We start from the raw sequence: 20,239 nt of genomic DNA, 5'->3' as shown, positions 1-20,239 counted from the left end.
AATCTCTTTCAGGATAACCTGCTGCTGCATTTCGCCTAGCTGTCTCCCTGCAAAATTCCTCATTGGCAATTTTCCATAATAAATATTGTCCTCCATTTAGCACAGAGTGACACACGCTAGCCCAATCTTCTGGTGTTAAGTCCCAGCTGGTAATAGATTCGACCATTCTGACAGTAAAGGGAGCCGCAGGCCCGTAGGTTTGTACAGCTTCCTTTAATTGCTTTACTATTTTGAAATCTAAGGCACGGTAAACTCGTTCCCTTTCTTCTCCCCGCTCAACTACAGGGCATGCTAACTTTTGGGGTCCTGCCTCAGGATTCTGTTCATCACCTATGGAAACTGAGGGCTGCTCAGCTACAGGTGAAGCTGTTGGTTGAATTACGCCCTCTGGTGATGGAACGGAGTTAGTACTAGCCTCCCTATCTGAGGGTCGTTTTTTCCCTAAGCTTGCCTTCTTCAATTTTTCTTCTGTCTGACTAGCTTGAGGGACCTTTTGTTTTGCTTGACCTAATAAGTTTTCTGCCATAGCCTGGACCTCTAACAATTTACTTAACAGTCTTTCGGTTTGTTTTTTACTAGATTCTAATCTACTATAAAGGTAACGTAACCCAATAAGGTAGGATAGAAGAAAGCCAAAACAGAATGAAACAGAAACGGAGAGGAGAAAAATGATTATATCAATTTTTTCTTTCTCAGGGCCGAATAACTTAAAACCTTGAGCCAACCATTTTTCCCAATTCGCCTGAAAAAATTGTAAGGCTAGAGAGCCTGAAATAAAAGCAGAATAAATCAAAACAAAAATACCCATTCTGTCGCCTTTCCTTAGGGGCGAGCGATATCACTCACCTATAAATTTTGGGCGTTCCCCGTACAAGGGCCACCAAAATGCTGCAGGCTGGACGGCGGGGGCCGCGTGAGCCTTGGCTCCGCTTCTGCCCGCTGCTGTTTTCACCTGCTGCCTTCCTGCTGGGCGCTTTCGCGGGTCGCTGTCAGTGCACGCCGGCTTGCGATGCTGCAATCCGGCTGAGCACAAAAACACAAGCCAGATGGAACTGAAACAAAGTTTTATTTTGTGAGAGGCCGTGTGCGTCCCCCTAACAAGCCGGTCCACACACACCCACACACGTGTGTCCCTACCGGACACGGGGGGCTCCACTTCCCCCGGAACCCCCTCCTACCATCCTTCCCCAACCAATGGGAACTCTCCAGGAGTCTTGTAACTTGAGTCCCCAAATGGGCCTAAGTGAACAGTAGGAGCCCAATTTCCATATGAATGTAATACTTTGCAGTGGGTGAGGGGAGGTTTTTAATGGCAAAGCAGGAGGGTTACAAATGATGTTCTGGAACAATACTCCTTGCTGTAAGGGTCCATAACAAGGGTGGCAGCAGTCCAGGGCTGGGCAGACAGCTGGGCACATGTCCTGGGTAAGGTGGTGGTGGCCTTGTGCAATGCTGTGGTTTTAAGAGAGTCTTTGGTGAATAACTCGTGTCATCAGGATTACAAGTGTGAGAACTGCTTCTTCATGTTGTCCCCAACATATGCACCTGAGAGCTTGATGGCTGGCCACTGTGGCTCCATCTTGATTTGGATGACTTTTACACTGGGTGTGATTGATAAGGGATAGGTATTGGGGGATAGGCCTTTTGCCTGAAGAGTTGGCCAGAATTTGTGCTGTGCTTAATGTAGGTGCCTGAAGCTTCACACCCTGAAGTGCCTTTGTTTATTGTCTCCTGTTGCCTTTGGGTTTTCTGTGGAATTCCTCCTGAGACTGTCTGGCAGCCCTCTCAGTGTGGTCCCCTGTGTTGCTGTGCACTGTGACTCCTGATGGTGTGCTGCAAGTTGTGGGATGGGAGTAGAAGTGCTGTCTTCTCAGGATCACACTCAGTCTAGAGGCGATGACCAGTGTTCCTTAGCTTTGCCCTGTGGGTGAGTCAGGGCTCTCCCTATCCTGGGTGACTAGACTCTAGCAGTCTGTCCTGGAGACTAGCCTTTGTGATGCTCAGAACCCCAATGTGTCACCTAGTGGTTGTTCCTCCTTCCACCTACCAGAGCCACCAGAGCACCTTTCTTGGCATTTCACTTTGAGAACTTGGTGGGGTTTCTAAAGCAAGCCCCACAAAAATGTGACCTTGGGAGTTTCTTACTGTCATGTAGCCCATGCTCAGCTTTCAATAGTCTGTCAAAGTGATCATTTAACTCTTCCTGTCAGTTACGACTCCAGTGGCTTCTCCTCCAGGGAAGTAGATCTCACTATGACTCTCCAGATTTTAGGGTGCCATTTTGTTTTATGACCTAGTTCTCCGATAGACCCAAGAAAAGTCATTGAGTTTCTTGCTGTGACAATAAGAGTTATGATTTCCCAGCTCTTTTCTTTGCATGTTGGAGTTGAAACTGCTAAGCTGAAATTTGAAAAGAACAATGCACATGAAGAGCAGGGGAAGACTGCTCTAGGCACAAGGACCTAGGTGTGTGTAGAAACTGAGGGCTGGCCAAGCTCCTGCTGTGAGGCCAGGGGACCCCAGGGGGACAGCCAGGAGAAGTTAGGTGGGGCTTTGTCAGTTGGTGGAAGGCTTGGGGTTCCATCTTGAGTGCAGTGAAGCTCCTGCAGTAGAGAGGGACATATTCAGATTTCTGTTTAAAAAATTGTCATTCTGGCTATAGCAGGGCAGATGGATAGGAATGGAAAGGGGCAGGAAGGCAAATATTAAGTAAGAAAGCTGCCAAAAGGCCACTGAGCCTTCTGTGTGAGGATGAGTAGCTCAGCCTAGGGTGGTACCCTGGGCTTAAGGTGTGCTTGGATGTGAAGCTACAGAACTTCTGATGAGTGAGGGGACAGTTAACTGCACTTGTGTCTTTGGGTGACCCTGTGCTATTTATTTACTGAGACAAGGATGGCAGTGACGAGGGGAGGAGCAAGTGGGGAGCAGCATGGAGACTTTGAGTTGTGCTTTCACCTTATGAAACCTGAGATGGCAGCAGGCTCCCAAGGAGAGCTGTCCATGAAAGTTTTTGCAGATACAAAGTCTGGAATTGCAGGGGAAGACTAGAATTGGAAAAGCAGTTGAGAGTCACTGGCAGGTGTGTGTGGTTTGAAGCCTCTCAGTAGATGAGGTCACCTAGGGAAAGAAGGGGAGAAGGATTCCGGGGCTCTAGAGTAGGTACCAGGAAGAAGAGCCACAAGGAAGGAATACGGTGAAAATCATGGAAAAATGTGTTTCCAGGAGCCAGGGCTGCTCAGCTGTGGCCAGTGTGGTCAGGGAGGGAGAAGTGAGCAATGACAACTAGGAGGTTCCTTGGTGGTCCTGAGAGGAACTGTCTCAGAGTGAGGGAATAGCAGTGTTATGGAGAATAAAGGAGCAATTCAAGGTAAGGCGGGGGTGGCAGCCACAGCAGATAGCTCCTTCTAGAATGTTCTGGGAAGAGAAGCAACAGCTGGGTAGTGACTGGAGATCAATTCAGGGTCAAAGAGAATGGTTTCCTTGCTTTATTGACTTGTTCTTTGAAGTTTGGAAGCACAGGGCTCATGTAGCTGCTGATCCAGTTCATGTTCCTGGGTGCCTCTGCAGCCTGGTGCACAGTCTCCAGTGTGGTCTGATGTGATTTAGGCTGGCCCAGAATCCACAGGTACCTTGGAAGTGGCCGATGAGTCCAGAGGAGGGAACTGCACTGTGTGTGCCCCGGAGTTCCACTATGCTCTGGAATCCCTGACAGGCACAAGTTTGATTACACTTGGAACACATTGGCCCTGTCCCAGGAAGCTTCAACAGATGAGGGGAAGATCCATTAGATTCTTTAAGTATAATTTTGACCATTATTCATTTTAGATGATTGAAAAGAATTTTAATTATTACCAACATGTGTGAACAAAAACCATATTAAAGTGGTTGCCAAAAATTTTTATTACAATTTATTGCATCTTCTCATTTAGGGATTGTGTGGAGTCATTTGGAACATAAAGTCTAATATATGTGCTCATAGAAATGAATTTCTCATTAATTTGATAATATTTTATTTGAAAATACATAATTCATTATAATGCTCTGATTTTTTTTTTTTTTTTGAAATGAAGGGGATTGAACCCAGGGGTGCTTTACCATTGACTGACACCCCTAGCTAGCCCTTTTAATTTTAACTTGAGACAGGGTCTCTATGTAAATAGATGAGACCTTTATTCAGGGAATTACATTGCTTTTAAATGATTACCAACAATTCCACTAACTCCCAATCTCTGTGAGGTACCTAGTAACATTATCTCTCTTTTTCTTTAATGAGAAAATAAGCACAGGAAATTAACTGACTAACTCACAATTAAAAAACAAATTCATGTCAGAATCAAGAACAGAAAAATAACCCATCACCATTTCAGCCAGCATTTTATAGTCCTTGTTTTATAAGGACAACCTGCTTTGTTGCTCAGTGTACCTGAATAACTGAAAAGTGAATAGCAAACCAATCCTTATGTTGGATTTCTCCACACGCAGTGTTAGGGCGTACAGGAGTCATGTGCTCTGCAGCAGGTGTTGTTGTGACCTTCTGAAGTAAGACGTTTGAGGAGACAAGGAAGAAGTGAGCATGATGCTGTCTAGATAAAAGACCCAGCCTTCGCAGCTGCTTGTTCCTTGCCCCCAGCAGGTCCTCTGAGAGGGGAGAGAGGAGTTGGCTTTAGATGCTGCAGAGACCACTGTTGTATCATTCTGTTTTGTAACAAAAGGTTCTATAAAACCCCTCTGGGGAAAAGTACAACATGGAATTTTTATAGCAAAGGAGAGCAAAAGTGGCAAAAAATGCCTGTATGAATACACAATGCAAATACAGTATTTCAAACTCAGTAGAAGGAAGTTTTGGATCAGAGTGTGAAATTAGTTGAAGACAAATTTCTCAGCCACGGTTCATCCAAAGCTTAAGGGCCTAACAAAAGTCTGTCATTAAATGGATGAAGTGCCTGAGTTTTTACTAGGTCATAATAATCCCCATGGGGAAGAAGTGCTTTATCTTTAAACTAATTGTTTCATTTAAACAAATATGTGGTTCATAACTTCTAAACTGCAGCTGTCTTATAGCTTGCTTGCTATTGAACCATTTTAATGTCAGATAACAGCAGGCTGTCAAGATAACTCAGTAGATCTTTTGAGCTGCTGTTATGGGAAGAGCATTGCTGAGCTGCCTTATAAACCTTTATATTAACCATACAAACTTGAGTTAGTTTGGTGACATACTAACCCTTCCCAAATGATCATGTTAGGTAAATTTTTTTAATATTTATTTTTTTGTTGTAGATGGACACAATACCTTTATTTTATATTTATGTGGTGCTTTGGATCGAACCCAGGACCTTTCATGTGTTAAGCGAGTACTCTACTGCTGAGCCACAACCCCAGTCCTAGAGGAATTCTTTTTAAAAGTAACTTTAAAATTAGTCCTTTGAGCAGTTAAAAAAAAATCTTAATATAAAAGTCCACTTCTTTAATATATAGGAACAATTATTTTCCCTTTAAAAAAACTCATTTGTAAGCCAAAATAATTACAACTTGCAGAAATATCTTTTTATAAATGGCTTAATTCTTATGCCAGTCTATACAGAGCTGTATTTTTTGTACATCTTCAGAAATTAGAGACACTGAAAACAGAGTATTTACCTTCTAAACATGAAGATACAGTCATGGCTCAAGGAACATATCAAGGAGCTTAAAGTCTCTGGAATGAAAAACTGATACTCATCATCCAGTCCATGCAGTCTTTAGTATGTACACTTAACAGTCCTAGTCAGAGGAAAAAGGACAAATTTCACAAAACTGTTTCCAGACTAAGGCATAAAAATGTAAAAAATTTAAACATTTAATATATAGTCTATTCCATTTGGAAATGTGTAAATTATATCAAGAGATAAAAACCTATCTACAAATAGAATATAACAAAAGGAAAATGTAATTTAAGAAGTGATCTTAGGTTCAGAGCTCTTCAGTTCTTCCAAATTTGAAGATCAAAGTGCTAAAAAATATAAGAGCATTTTGAAAAACAACACAGCTAGTCCTGGATAAAGATTAGTATTTTGAGTAACATGCACCAAAAAGAATCCACTGGAAGCAATAAGTGACCCAGACATCAACGTGAAACCAAGGAGGAGGCAAACTCAGGCACTTGTTCTTCTTAACCAGCTGCTCCCCTGGCTGTCACTGCTCACCTGGACGTTCAGTGCAGCACTTATCCTTCATGCTCAAGTAAGGAAAGCCAATGTGGAAACACACCACATGGGTGGGAAGCTCTTGCTTAGGATGCACCATGGCTGCATCGATCATGATCCACCAACCTGTGAAAAACAACATGCCTGCACCTCAGAAGCCACAGCACCTCTTCTCTCACTCCAGTCCTTACATTCACATCTGGCCAACAGAAATGATCTAGGGGGCCTGCCATTTTCACTTCTTAAGCATGGATTTTTATTAAGTACTGTATTCCATTATCCTGCTCCACCTCAGCCCTCAAGAGTCTAGAGTTTTGAGAAGAGGGTCTTCATAAGTTACTGAGGCTGGCCTCAAACTTGCCATCTTCCTGCCTCAGCTTCCTGAGTTGCTGGGATTATAGGCATGTACCATGGCATCTGGCATATTAGAATTTTATTCTGCTTTATTTTAATTATATAGAATCGGGTTCCACATAGCAATCCCCAGATCCTTCCTTGTTTCTCTTTTTGTGTCTTACAAATAACTGCCATTTTTTATCAAGCATCAGGAAAAGGTTTAAGAAGCATTTCCCCCTGACAGGCTTTGTGTGGGGTGTTAGTTTTCAGCTTTGCCTGCTGACTATGTTCAGGAGGATCATCTCCCCTCATTCTCTTTCAGTCTCCCTCTCCTCCAGTACAGTCATATTTTGGGTTAGGTTAGGATCCAGTATTTCTATTATTATGATTGCTCTTATTCAGAGCTGAGCCACAAACTGTTTCTTTTCCTTCCAATTTCTTGTTCCTCTCAGTTAATATTTATCTCATTTTTTCTAGTTTTCTGTGTGTTTATTATCCACTGAGCCCAAAACTCTGCACCCATTGTCTGGATCTCCTTTCGAGTTGTTGATTCACTCCAGGTTTGCTGGTGATTGAGGAGGAAGTTTCTGCTTCTGTCAGTGGGCCACCCTGCTCAGCTGTGATCAGAGCATCCCTTGTCAACTCGCTGCCCCACGTCTCCTCCTCTTTGCCTTAGGTAGAGAAGGCCCTCAAGTACGTTCTGGAAAGTGAGTGTGTGGGATGTGAGATTTTGAGATGTTTCATATCTTTATTTTACTCTCACCTATGATGGTCATAGTTTGAGATAATATTCTAGGTTGGATTTTGTTTTTATTTCTGGATTTTGAAGAAACCATTATTTTCTGACATTCAGTGCTATTGAATTTTGATTCAAGATTTTTTTTAATATTTACTTTTTAGTTATAGGTGGACACAATATCTTTATTTTATGTGGTGCTGAGGATCGAACCCAGTGCCCCACCCCTGCCAAGTGAGCACTCCACCTCTGAGCCACAACCCCAGCCCTGATTCATTCTTTACATGGTCTTTTTTAAGCTTATAAAATCTTCTCTATTTCATTTTCTAAACTGAAATTTCACATTGTTGTGCTTACATGTGTTAATCTTTTGTGAATTCGGCTGGTAGCTGAAAGGGTCCTTTCAATTTGGAAAGTCATTTTGTAATTGTGTTATTTATTGAATTACTAGGGAGTAACTTAGAATTCCTTGTTCTATTCTTTGTACTGTTTTCCATCTCTCTTGTAGCACTACTTTAAAAAAAAACATTTAATTTTCAGTTTGACACAATATCATCTTTATTTTATTTATTTTTATGTGGTGCTGAGGATCGAAACCAGGGCCTCACACATGCTAGGCGAGTGCTGTAAATTGAGCCCCAGCCTTTGTAGCACTACTTTTAAGACAGTTCCTCAATTATGTTTTCCATACTTCCTAATGAAGTCTTCATTTCTACATGCTTTTAATTTCTGAGACTGCTGTTTTATGGGGGGAATGTCTTTAAAAACATTATTCCATTCTTGCTTAGAACTTCTCTTATCTCCTCAAGGATGTTAGTAATAGCTTTAAAATTTCTATATACTTCACAGTCTCTTTCCTTCGCCTCTCTTTTGTTTCTGTTTCATGTGACAGCCACCTGTCTCTTCTCAGGTTCTGGTAATGTGAGGTTGTCTGCTAGTGTTGAAAGAGGGATTTCTTTTTTTTTTTTTTTTTAAGAATTTTAATATTTATTTTTTAGTTTTTGGCGGACACAACATTTTTGTTTGTATGTGGTGCTGAGGATCGAACCTGAGCTGCACACATGCCAGGCGAGCGCGCTACCACTTGAGCCACATCCCCAGCCCCAAAAGAGGGATTTCTAATGCCAACTGGAAGGGCTGAGCTGGTGAGGGCTCATGAACTTGCCTGCAATTTCTGGTGGTTCAGAATTCATTAGGAACCCACAGGTCAGTGTCTTTGAGTGTATCCTTTTGGGTTGGTTGGATGGTCCAGAGAGGACTTCTCCAGTCTGTATCTAGAGTATGAAGGCCTCAACCGAAAACAGCATGAAAAGAGATAACATCGGTTAACTTATTGGTTTGTGATTACCTAATCCCTGTGTTAGCCTCAATTTTACCTGCTCCAGCAGTTCCTTCAAAAATAAGTTTCCAGTCCTATAGGGAAGGGGCAGTTGTTTAGGGGCAAGAAGTAAGGAATGGCAGAGAAGACCAGGGATCTAACTGATGCTTCTGTTGTTTTTTTATAATAAAGTTTGATTTATTGAACCAAACTTTATTATAAAAAAAGAAGCCATACTGTATCTTATAAATGACCTAAGTATAGAATACAGAATACATACACATACACAGGGGGAGTTGTCTAGGGGCAATGTCGCAGTCCGGCTGCAGCAAACTAACCGTGGGGTGATGAGAAACTTGTGTACATTGATAAAGCAGGAGTGGGAGCCATTTATTGTAGGACAGGTGCGGTATATATACATTCCACACAGCTTATCTTAATTAACATAAACTAGATTTACAGACTCTAACATTTTCCCCTTTTGTTTAATTTAAATAATGACCATAGTGGTTTTTACACAAACATCATAAATAATCTGCTATAAGCAGAAGGGGAGGATACAAAATGCCACAATACCAAGCCAATTGATGGCTCCATGTAAGAAGCCCTTGGAAAAATTATACCAGCAATGACACCGTTAGTAAAGATACTGAGTTACAATTTGTTGTAGATTACAGTTTGTTGTCCCAGTCCAGGTAAAGCAGTGTCTCAATAGATTAACTCACAGTCCAGGTAAATCACAGTCCAGGTAAGTTTTGCAGGCAGCTAGCTTGATCCGAAGTCTCCTCCGGTTCTCAGCAACATTGGAAATTCTTCCACCCTCATCCTTACTGGCACTGGGACAAAGACAGGAACTCTGGCAATGCTGGCTAAAGAAAATCCTGTAGCTTTCCACTAAGAAAACAACCTTCTGAACAATTTAGTACATTACCTCAAGGTTTTTTTTACATTTGAAATAAGCCTTAATAGTGCTCATTACTCATTAGCTTTCAGGTGTGGGAGAACCATTGTAGTTACTGGCCTTGGAAATGATCAAACTTCAGGGACGCTGGCCGTCATCCGCCTGTAGTGTCCCGGGCAGTCCCAGATGGCCCTGAGGAGAGTCCGGGGAGTGTTCTGGACTCAAACTGCCACTGGGCACAGGGAGCAAGAGCCTGTGAGACTGTGCCTCCGGGTCAGGTCTGGATTTGGGCTCTTGCAGTTGCATCCTGCTCCCCGGGCTGGGAGCGGGGAAGAGTCGCCCAGGGAAGAGCCGGCTGTCGCCACTTGGAAAGTCCTTGCTGCGCCATGACTGGTTTGCGCATGTGGCAGCGATTCACGCATCCTCCGGTAACGAAAAGTATTCAGTAATAGCCTTTTGCTGCAACTTTTTTCCTGATAATCCTTCCTCCTCTGAACTTTCTTCTTTCTGACTAGAGTTCCTGGGCTTCCATCAACACATGCCCTAACTGCTCTTGGTTCCACTGGGGTGCCTTCTTCCCTTAGTAATTTACTTCTCACCCCTTCCATAGTTTTGTCACAAAGACAATGCAACATTTCAAGACAAAACAAGACACAAACATTCTGTATCAATCTTCTCCATTTTCTCAAAATGGCCATTTTTTCTCTCGCCTTATCTGCCTAGGGACGAGCAGATTCGTTCCTGTCCCATCTATGGACAGGCAGCTTTTTTTTTCCGTCACTTATCCCCGAGTGTCCCGGGGCTCCCCATACGGGCCACCATCTGTCGAAGTCCGGCTGCAGCAAACTAACCTGGGGGTGATGAGCAACTTGTGTACATTGATATAGCAGGAGTGGGAGCCGTTTATTGTAGGACAGGAGCGGTATATGTACATTCCATACAGCTTATCTTAATTAACATAAACTAGATACAACAGTCAACAATAAGGAATCTCCACACTTAATGGCTCGCTGGCGCCATCTCACAAACCATTCCCCCTGGCAAAATGCCAGGCGCCATCCTGACTTGTTTACAGACTCTAACAGGGCAAGAGGTAAGGAATGGCAGAGAAGACCAGGGATCTAACTGATGCGTCTGTTGTTTTTTTTATAATAAAGTTCGATTGGTGTGAGGGAATGGTGAGCCTTTTTCTTAAAGGCCCTTGGGCGGGAAAGCAAAACTTTTTCCTTAGAATGGCAGCTATCACTTAAGATGGCCATCTAGTTGCTAATAATTTACGCGTGGTAGGATTTGTTCATTGGTTGACAGGTGTATGTACCATGTAATCACCACCATCATCAAGACAGAATAGTTCTGTCACCTGAGATAGACTCCTTTGTACCCCTTTGAAGTCAGCACATCCTCTAACCCACCAGTCTTGGCAACCACAGATCCTGTTTGCCATTTCTAGAATAGCATATAAACAGAATCATGCAGTGCACAGATTTTGGGTCTGTCTTTTTTCCTTAACACGATTTATTTGAGATTTGTCATGTTATTTTTTGTGTCATTTGTCTGTTTCTTTTCATTGCTAAGCATTTTTCCGTTATAATAGTGGTTTACCCACTCAGTCGTTGAAGGATGTTTTAACTATTTCCAGTTTTTGGCATTTTTGAATAAACATTTGTAATAGTTTTTTTTTTTTTTGGTAAATGTAAGATCTTTGTTAAATATAAGTTGGATTACTGAATTGTATAAGTATATACTTAGCTTTATAAGAAACTGTCAAAATTATTTTCCCAATGGATGGAACCATTCTAAATGTCCACCAGTAACGTACGAGAGTTCCAATTGCTCCTCATTCTTGCCACACTTGGTTTTGTCAGATAACTTTTAATTTAAAAAATTTTCTCCATTTTGATAGGTATGTAGTGGTATCCTATGGTGGATTTAATTCACATTATCCTAATAACCAATGATGCTGAGCATCTTTTAGTGTGCTTACTAGTTGTATATCTTCTTTGGGGAAGTCCCTTTTCAAATATTTTCCCCATTTTTATTGGATGTTTGTTTTATTATCCGGTTTTCAGAGATGTGTATGTATTCTGTATTCTATACTTAGGTCATTTATATGATACAGTGTGGCTTGTCTTTTCATTGCCATCTTAACTTATCTATTGGCTTGTCTTTTCATTGCCTTGTCTGTATCTTTTTTCCCCCCTAGTACTGAAGTTTGAACTCAGGGCCTTGTGTATTCTAGGCAAGTGTTCTACCCAGCCCTTTTTAAAATTTTATTTTGAGGCAGGATCTTGCTAAACTGTCTAGTTTACCTCCAACTCATGATCCTCCTGCTTCAGCCTCCAGATAGCTAGGATTATAGGTGTTTGCCACCACCTTAATGTAACTGTATCTTTTAAAGAGTACCCATTTAGAATTTTGATGTGGCTTATAAATTTTCTTTCCTGTACCCATATTTTTCTGTATGGTGCTTTGGTTTTATATCTTAAGAAATCTCTATCTCAAGGTTATAAAAGATTTCCTTCCAGAAGTTTTATAATTTGGCATTGATCTTTTATTTTTTTCTGTATATAAGATAAGGTATGGATTGAAGTCCTTTGGTTTTGCATATATGACTGTTCAGTTTTTGGAACCTAGAACCTAGAACTGCAGGTCCTCACACATTTTTATTTTCTAAATTGGCTGTGCAAATTTATTTTCTTATGTCAGCTTGTTTATTTCTACAAAAAATTCTGCTGGTATTTTGGTTGGGATTACATTGAATATATAGATTAATTTAGGAAGATTGAGGTCTTAACATTATTGATTGAATCTTCTTGTTCATAAACATGGTATATCTTCATACTGTAAATATGGTATGAAGATATTTTATATTTATATATTTAAAATTTATATTTTATTAAATTTAAATGAAGAGCATTTAAATTTTCTTTGAATCCTTACATTTTGTAGTTTTTAGCATTTGAATCTTATACATACAAGATTTTTACTTAAATGATTCATGGTTTTGGTGCTATTGTAAATGGTATTTCTTAGAAGTATGATTTCAGTTTTAAATTTCTTTTTTTTTTAATATTTATTTTTTAGTTATAGGTGGACACAATATCTTTATTTTATTTTTATGTGGTGCTGAGGATCGAACCCCGTTCCTCACGCATGGTAGGTGAGCGCTTGACCTCTGAGCCACAACCCCAGCCCCTCAGTTTTAAATTTCTGTTATATAGATACAGTTGATCTTGTATCCTGTGACCTTGAAAAATTCAATTTGTTCTAGTAGCTTTCTTTGTGTATTCTTTGGGAGTTTCTATATAGGCAGTCTTGTTGTTGTCAAATGAAGATATTTTATTTCTTCCTTTCTGATATATAAGCTTCTTATATATATCAACCTTATGGGCTGCCTTTCTAAGTCCTGCTGAGGCAAGTATAAATTGGTTTCTACAAGTCACTCCTCTAGTCCCGATCAGAAACTGCTTCAGTGCCGATCGGATGCCAGGGGAGGTCTCATCAGCATAATTTCTAGCTTGCTCCCAAACTCGCCTGCCTGTGGTCCTCGGGCAGGAGGGTGTTAGATAAGATTGTATGGACATCATGGGAGGTTAAATTATATGATTGAGTCAGGTATTGAAACTCTTTGGTCTGTGTGGTGGGACTTGAAGTATAGGACCCAAGCTGCTTTTCCATCTGTGAAAGATCTGACAAAGCGAAAGCCAGATGAACCCAGAATACACCATCTACCCCAGCCACCTCGCGTAGAGGACGCAGAGATGCGGGTTGGACAGTGGCAGCCCATGAGCATGTGGCAGGAGGAAAGAAGGGTGGAGAGACCATGGGGACAGTTGTTGCAGAGGCTTCATTAGAAAGAGAATTATGGTATGGAGAAGGAGTCCTGGGTAGAGGCTTCTGTCCCTTTGGAAGCAGCCGCAGGGGAGGTGAGAGCTAAGAGGTTGAAAAGATCCCTGTTAATATTGGGATCTAGAGGGCCATTAAGTGGCCATTTAGAGTCATTGTCCAAAGGATATTGAGGCCAGATCTGATTGCACAAGTGGATAAGTTTTGTGGGGCTTAGGTCCAGGGTGAGAGAGCACTGAAAACCCAGACCCCAAATAAAAGACCACCTATAGATTCAGTTGACAGTAGGGATCAGCTGTAGCTGTGAAAGGTTTAGCTGGGGTGTCCCCAACCACACACTAACCCTGGGAGTGCCAGATGTTTTAATAGTCTTTTGCTGGTCGTTTAGGTTGACCTTAGGATGGAATCCAGATAGGTGACTGGGGACGCCCAGTGACTCTCAAAATGGGGAGTGGACCAACAGGGGAACTGATCCTAGGTTTTGGCACCAAAATGAAGGGAAAGTGAGGAATGAGAGATGGGTGAGAAATCAAAGACGGAGACCAGGCAGAGACACACACCAGAGTTTGTCAGAGCTGATAAATAAAGGCCATCCCCCTGTAGGAGAGAGAGGCAAAACAGGCTTGGGATCTGGGACTTTATGCAGCAGGCTCAGGAATCAGAGCTCTGAGAGCAGGCAGAGACACACACCAGAGTTTGTCAGAGCTGATAATAAAGGCCATCCCCCTGTAAGAGAGAGAGGCAAAACAAGCTTGGGATCTGGGACTTTATGCAGCAGGCTCAGGAATCAGAGCTCGGTGGGTCCTAAGCAGATGGTTAAGGGTTGGGTTGGTGTGAAGGAGTGGTCAGCCTTTCTCTTAAGGCCCTTGGGCCGGAAAGCACACCTTTTCCTTAGAATGGCGGCTATCACTTAAGATGGCCATCCAGATGCTAAGCAGGGACCTTATAGTCTTTCTTTCCACTTTTCTTTTGGGCTGTGCACTGGGAGGGAGAGCAAGGGGCTGGGAGTGGGTAGCCCCTTCCTCTTTTTGTGTTCACTAAGCTGCAGCTGGAGTAGCCTAAGATGGAAGCTGGCTGAAGTAGCTCTCAGCTCCCTTCTCACCAGAATAGGGTGGAATGGGGAGGGAAGTGTGTCAGGTGGAGTTTTATTTACACTGACCGGATTGGAGCATCCCAGGGTGTGTCTGCTGCAGTGGAGTTTCTGGGGCTGGGACTTAGGTCTAATCAGGCCCCGGGGGCTTGGCTGGGTGGTGACTGCTCTGGAGATGTTAGAGCAACACACCCCTAGGGCCTGGCAGCTGCCAAATTCTGTCTGGGGTCTGGATCCCAGGAGCTTCCCAAGAATTCCACTGTGGGGCCCAGGAGCCAATCCTTGACACCTTCTGCTGCCCATGAGCACAGCCTTCCCAGGCTTAATCCCTGAGTGTGGTCACACCCGCCTGTTTGGGTTCCTGACCTGCTGCAGCTGGTCACATAAACTGCTAGACTGAAAGGGAAGCAAGCTGGACTCCCCTCTGACCTTCTGACTTGGACTCCCCTGGGTGCCGTCCTCTCTGTGCCTGTTTCACTAGTGTTCTGCCAGGTGTGCCCTAGGCTGTGTGAGGCGCTGGCTGGGACCTGACTCCTGCAGCAGCAGTGGCAGCACGGCCGCCTCAAGGTGGCGCCACCAGCCAGTTGGGAACCTGAGCACTTTTCAGGCACCACTGCATAGTGTAGTCTCTGGCTCAGCTGAGTTCAGGCTGCTTTTCTGACCTCAGGTGTTTCTCTGTACATCTGCCCCTCAGGTTTCTCCCTCCCTCTGTGCTGAGCCAGTGCTGCCACCAGTGTGCAGCCGGTTGGGCTCCCGTGGAGTCGTCTTTGTTTAATGCACCCAGCTTTCTGCGTCTCTGAGACACTCTGACTGTCCAATACTGAATTTTAGGGAAACCCAGTTTCACCCCCCTCATTGAGAGTAGGGCTCCCGCTGCCTGAATCCCGAGCCACGGAGTAACCATGGCCTCCCTCTATTCTGCCATCTTGAAGCAGCTTTTTTTTTTTAAATTAGTGTTTGTGAGACATATATTAATGTACTTTTACCTTTAACCTGTGTCTTTTAAATTTTTCTTGGATTTCTTATAAAAAGCATATAGTTTGGTCTTGCTTTTATATGCATTCTGTCTTTTGTTATGTTTATATTGTTTTCATTTGATATAATTATTGAAATGCAGATAAGAATGTAGAAGTATGTTTTTCCTCTTTTTTGTCTGCTAATGGATTATTTTAATACTTTTTTTTCCCCTGGGTTGTTGGCTTATTACTTACATGTAAAAATATTTTTTCTCTTAGTACTTGCCTTAGGGTTGATGATACAGTCTTTAATTAGAATACCTTTAAATAATAGCATACTGCTTCAGGTGCAGCATAAATTCCTTATCAGTGTTTTCCCCAGTGTTAATCACACTTACTTACTCCCTGTTCTGATCACTCCTGCTCCTCAGGGTCATCTGAGTCTGCTGATTATCACTTGATAGACTACTCCCCTCCCTCCCAGTACTGGGAATGGAATTCAGGGCCTTGCACCTGCTAGGCAAGCATTCTGTGCTGTGTCACATTCCTAGCCGTTTTTACTTCTATTTTGAGACAGGGTCTTACTGAGTTGCCCTGTGACCCTCCTGCCTGGGCCTCCTGTTTACTTGACTGCTCATTATAAGTGTTGATAAAGTATTGGGCATTGTGTGTAGGGCAGTAGGGCAAGGGTTTAGCCAGCTTCTTTTTTATTGGCACAGACAGATTTGGGAAAGCAGAGATATTCAAGGGAAAATGCGAGATGTGCCTTTGTGGTACAGCAGGGAAAACACATCTAGGGGAGAAGCCAGGCCTTCTCGAGAGCAGGCAGCAGCCTCAGCCAATGCTTCCATACGGGACAGATAGTAAATATTTTGAGCTCCGTAGCCACAGATGGTCCCTGTTGCACATTATTATTTTTTTTTTAAATCCCTTTAAAATTTTAGAAGTCATTCCTATCCCAGGGTCTATTACAGAAACAGGGCCTGTGCTGCATTTGGCCTTTAGATCCTATTGTACCACCCTGTAGAGGAGACTGGTGTAGGTAGGTGGGGTTTACACCTGGGAATGGCCACACCTCTGTTCTGATGTCATGTTTAGTGAGCTGGCTTTGGGTTTGGGCATTGCCATGGTTACCATCTATTCGGCTGGAATCAAATTCCTCTAGCCATGTTGTTTTGGTTCCTCTCATGGCCACTGTGCCTGTGTGGTTTGGTGTTTCCCACAATCCTGTCCTGGTTTTGTGGTAATCATCCCATCCTGTGCCTTGGCAAGTAGAGAAGGTTTCTCATCCTTCTCCCAGAGTAGGAGGACTCCTAAGGTCTGGGCTCAGAATGGTTTCCTGCCCCTTCCTTAGGAAGGAGCAGAGTTTCTTTCATCTTCCCTCTTGTTCTTCAAGGGTGTGATGGTGTGGCAACTTTCACAGAGGGATTGTCCATCCCACTGGCTTCTTGAAATGTAGTTCTAAGAAGAAGTTGCTAGTTTTTTTTTTTTAATTAGGTATATATGACAGCAAAATGCATTTTGATTCATTGTACCCAATTGCAGCACAACTTTTTATTTCTCTGGCTATATACAATGTAGCTTCACATCCTATGTGCAGCCTTACATGTATCTAGGGTAATGATGTCCATCTCATTCCACCATCTTTCCTGCCCCCATGTACCCCTTTGCCCAATCAAAGTTCCTCCATTTTCCCCATGCCTCCCCACTCCCTGTTGTGGATCAGTATCCACTTACCAGAGAGAACATTCAGTCTTTGGATTTTTGGCATTGGCTAAACTTCACTTAGCATGATATTCTCCATCTCCATCCATTTACCTAAAAATACCATGATTTTATTCTCATTTTTTAAAAAAATTATTTTTTAGTTGTACACAATACCTTTATTTGTTTATTTATGTGGTGCTAAACATTGAACCCAGGGCCTTGCATGTGCTAGGCAAGCGCTCTACCACTGAGCAACAACCCCAGCCTCCAATTTTATTCTCTTTTAATGCTGAATAATATTCCATTGTGTATATGTACCACAGGTTTTTTTAATCCATTCATCTATTGAAGAGCATCTAGGTTGCTACCATAGTTTTAGCTCTTGTGAATTGAGCTGTTATGAACATTTGATGTGGCTGCATTACTATAATATGCTGATTTTAAGTCCATTGGGTATAGATCAAGGAGTGGGACAGCTGGGTCAAATGGTGGTTCCATTCCAAGTTTTCTACAGAATCTCCATACTGCTTTCCAGATTGGTTGAATCAATTTGTGGTCCCACCAGCAATGTATGAGTGTGCCTTTACCCCCACATCTTCACAAACATTTGTTGTTGTCTGTATTCTTGATAACTCCCATTCTGACTGGCGTGAGATGAAATCTTAGAAAAGTTTTTATTTTCACTTCTCTAACTACTAGAGATGTTGAACATTTTTTCATGTATTTGTTGATTGAATGTATGTCTTCTGAGAAGTGTCTGTTCAGCTCCTTAGCCCATTTATTGATTATTTTTTGCTATTTATTTATTTATTTATTTATTTAAAGAGAGAGCGAGAGAGGGAGAGAAAGAGAGAGAATTTTAATATTTATTTTTTAGTTATCGGCGGACATAACACCATTGTTTGTATGTGGTGCTGAGGATTGAACCCGGGCCGCACGCATGCCAGGCGAGCGCTCTACCACTTGAGCCGCATCCCCAGCCCCTGTTTGTTTGTTTTGATGTTAAGTTTTTTGAGTTCTTTTTGTATCCTTGAGTGGCAAAAATTTGTATCCTGTGGGACAAAAATTTGCTCCCAAAGTGTAGACTCTCTGTGCTGGTTTTGAGCCTGGCTCGAATATAGTACTGTCAAGGAGTGAATTCATGGCATGTCAAAGGTTTCCAACAGAGAAATGGCAGAGTTGGCTCCCTCCTGGTGGAGATGATAGGCTTGAATTGCACTGTTTTCTTGGTCCAGCTGTTCTTTAGGGACTCTGGGAGAATTCACATGAAAATAATGGAATTTGTATGAATATTATAGCCCCTGCTGTTGGGTAACTCAGGGCCCTGCATAGAATCTCCATCTATATGTTGTCTCTGGGAGATTTACTGCAGTTCAAGTGAAAATGAAATATCTTTTAAAACAATTGTATGAATAGGCAGAACTGGAGCAAACAACAAGGAAAGTTGTTGTGTTAGCTGTTCATCACTGTGCAAAATACCTGAGTTTATCAACTTTAGAGGAAGAAAAACTTATTTTGACTCAAGGTTTCAAATTTTCTGTCCATGGTCACGGGCCCTGTTACTTTGGGCCTGTGATGAGGTGGTAAATCAAGTGGGAACGTGAGATGGAGGAGGGCTCTTCACTCATGGCAGCTGGAGAGCAAAGACTGAGGAAGGAGCTGGGGTCCCTCTGTTCCCTTTAGGGGCACACCCCTGATGACCTAACCTCCTTCCACTAGGCCCCTCTCCTGAATGTTCTCCCACCTCCTTCTAGTGCTATGGGGACCAAGCCTTCAACATGGGCCTGTGGGTGACACTTCCAAACCCCTACAGCAGCCCTCATATTTCTAGTTTTAAAATTATAATGGTTGTCATATTTGAAGGCAGACAGTTACTAAGTAGACAATGACTGTGTTTTATTGTGCTGATTTTACATCAAGAAGTGACTTTCTGGATTAGCCTGTAGTTTCCTCAGCTGGAAAGAACCCTTGTGGGGCAGGTTATTGAGAAGTTTTTACTAACCAGAAGTGTCACCTTTTTCCTTAGATCCAGATGCAGAGGTGTGTCTTCATGTACTGAGGCTAGTCCAGTCTGTGGTTCTGGAACCAGAAGTCTTCTCCAAGTCGGCCTCCGAGTTCCGGAGCTCCCTGCCCCTGCAGCGCATCCTGGCCATGTCTGAGAGCCGCAACACCCACCTGCAGACTGCGGCCCAGGAGCTCCTGGAAGACCTCCGTGCCTTGGAGCAGGATGTATAGGTGCACTTGGCCACCAAGGGGCTGGTGAGAATGCCAGTGTCCCTCCCCTCCCCAAGTCCCTCACTTTGTATTCAAAGCCATCACCATGTGCTGTGTGTTAGAGACAGCTATCTGCGATGGACTAGAGATGGACGTGAATGATATGTATCCCACATCTGTGCTACCTAGAAGAGCCTTTCTTAGAGCAGTGGCTTGCTGTCCAGTGGACTACCATGACCTGTAAGTCACTGCAAAGATGGAGATTAGATAACCCTCTACCTCATGGTCAGCATTTTTCTAAGATACATTTCTTTGAAAAGCAGTTCATTCTCTCTAGTAATTATAAAATCTCCAAAATGCAGGTTTACCTTTGTGACCTTTTGGTGACCTTGCTATTTCAGATGACATTGGACATTTTAGCTCTTTATTTTTTGTGCCTCTTTTATTTTTGAATAAAGAAAGTCAGATGAGTCAATGTGTGACCACTGTTATGTTCTGAAATGTACACTCAGCATTAGGAAGTGGGTCTCTTTGTGTATCAGGGTGCATATACTTGCTTGGTACAACAGACTCCTTATGGTTTGTTTGTCCTTTGACTGTTAACTGAGAAGTCCAGTTTTTCTTATAAAAGACATAGGAAATGGCCTCATAGGTTAGAACACATGCAGTTAGTTGCGATTCTTTAAGTGTAGATCTGTTCCCCTTTGTGTGTGTGTGTGTGTGTGTGTGTGTGTGTGTGTACTAGGCTCCTGCTGTGTATGTACCCCTGTCTGTCTGCTGGTCACACCATCCAGCTTATTCGAGGCTGCTGGTAGAGGATAAAGGAGGACATTCAGCACCTCTCAGATTCCATGATGCCTATGAGAGAGAGCTGCCATTTAAGTCAACTCTCGCAGCCACAGTAGGAGACATATTCTCTCTTTCTCCGGAGCTGCTTCCTTCAGTGCTTTACT

General features: G+C 42.7%; 1 protein-coding gene and 1 pseudogene across 6 annotated transcripts in view; one reads left to right on the top strand and one right to left on the bottom strand.

The window, feature by feature from the left end:
- Hsf2bp (heat shock transcription factor 2 binding protein) overlaps positions 1-19,756 on the top strand; it is an 84,351-nt gene extending 64,595 nt beyond the window's left edge. For 5 of the 6 annotated variants that reach the window (XM_078044729.1, XM_078044725.1, XM_005323447.5 and 2 more), the window contains one exon: positions 19,099-19,756. In XM_078044729.1, the coding sequence (XP_077900855.1) occupies positions 19,099-19,307 (209 nt within the window). In that variant the 3' untranslated portion in view covers positions 19,308-19,756. Of the gene's footprint in view, positions 1-8,252; positions 8,461-19,098 lie in introns of all 6 variants that reach the window. The other variant, XR_013437101.1, reaches the window with a different exon arrangement.
- Positions 5,857-6,415, bottom strand: LOC101965233 (transmembrane protein 50B pseudogene; annotated as a pseudogene).
- Positions 19,757-20,239: the final 483 nt, after the last annotated feature.

The sequence above is a fragment of the Ictidomys tridecemlineatus genome, chromosome 3 (genome assembly GCF_052094955.1).
Source record: "Ictidomys tridecemlineatus isolate mIctTri1 chromosome 3, mIctTri1.hap1, whole genome shotgun sequence".
Lineage (NCBI taxonomy): Eukaryota > Metazoa > Chordata > Mammalia > Rodentia > Sciuridae > Ictidomys > Ictidomys tridecemlineatus.
Note: the sequence above shows the minus strand (reverse complement) of the source record. Positions and strands in the feature narration are given on the sequence as shown.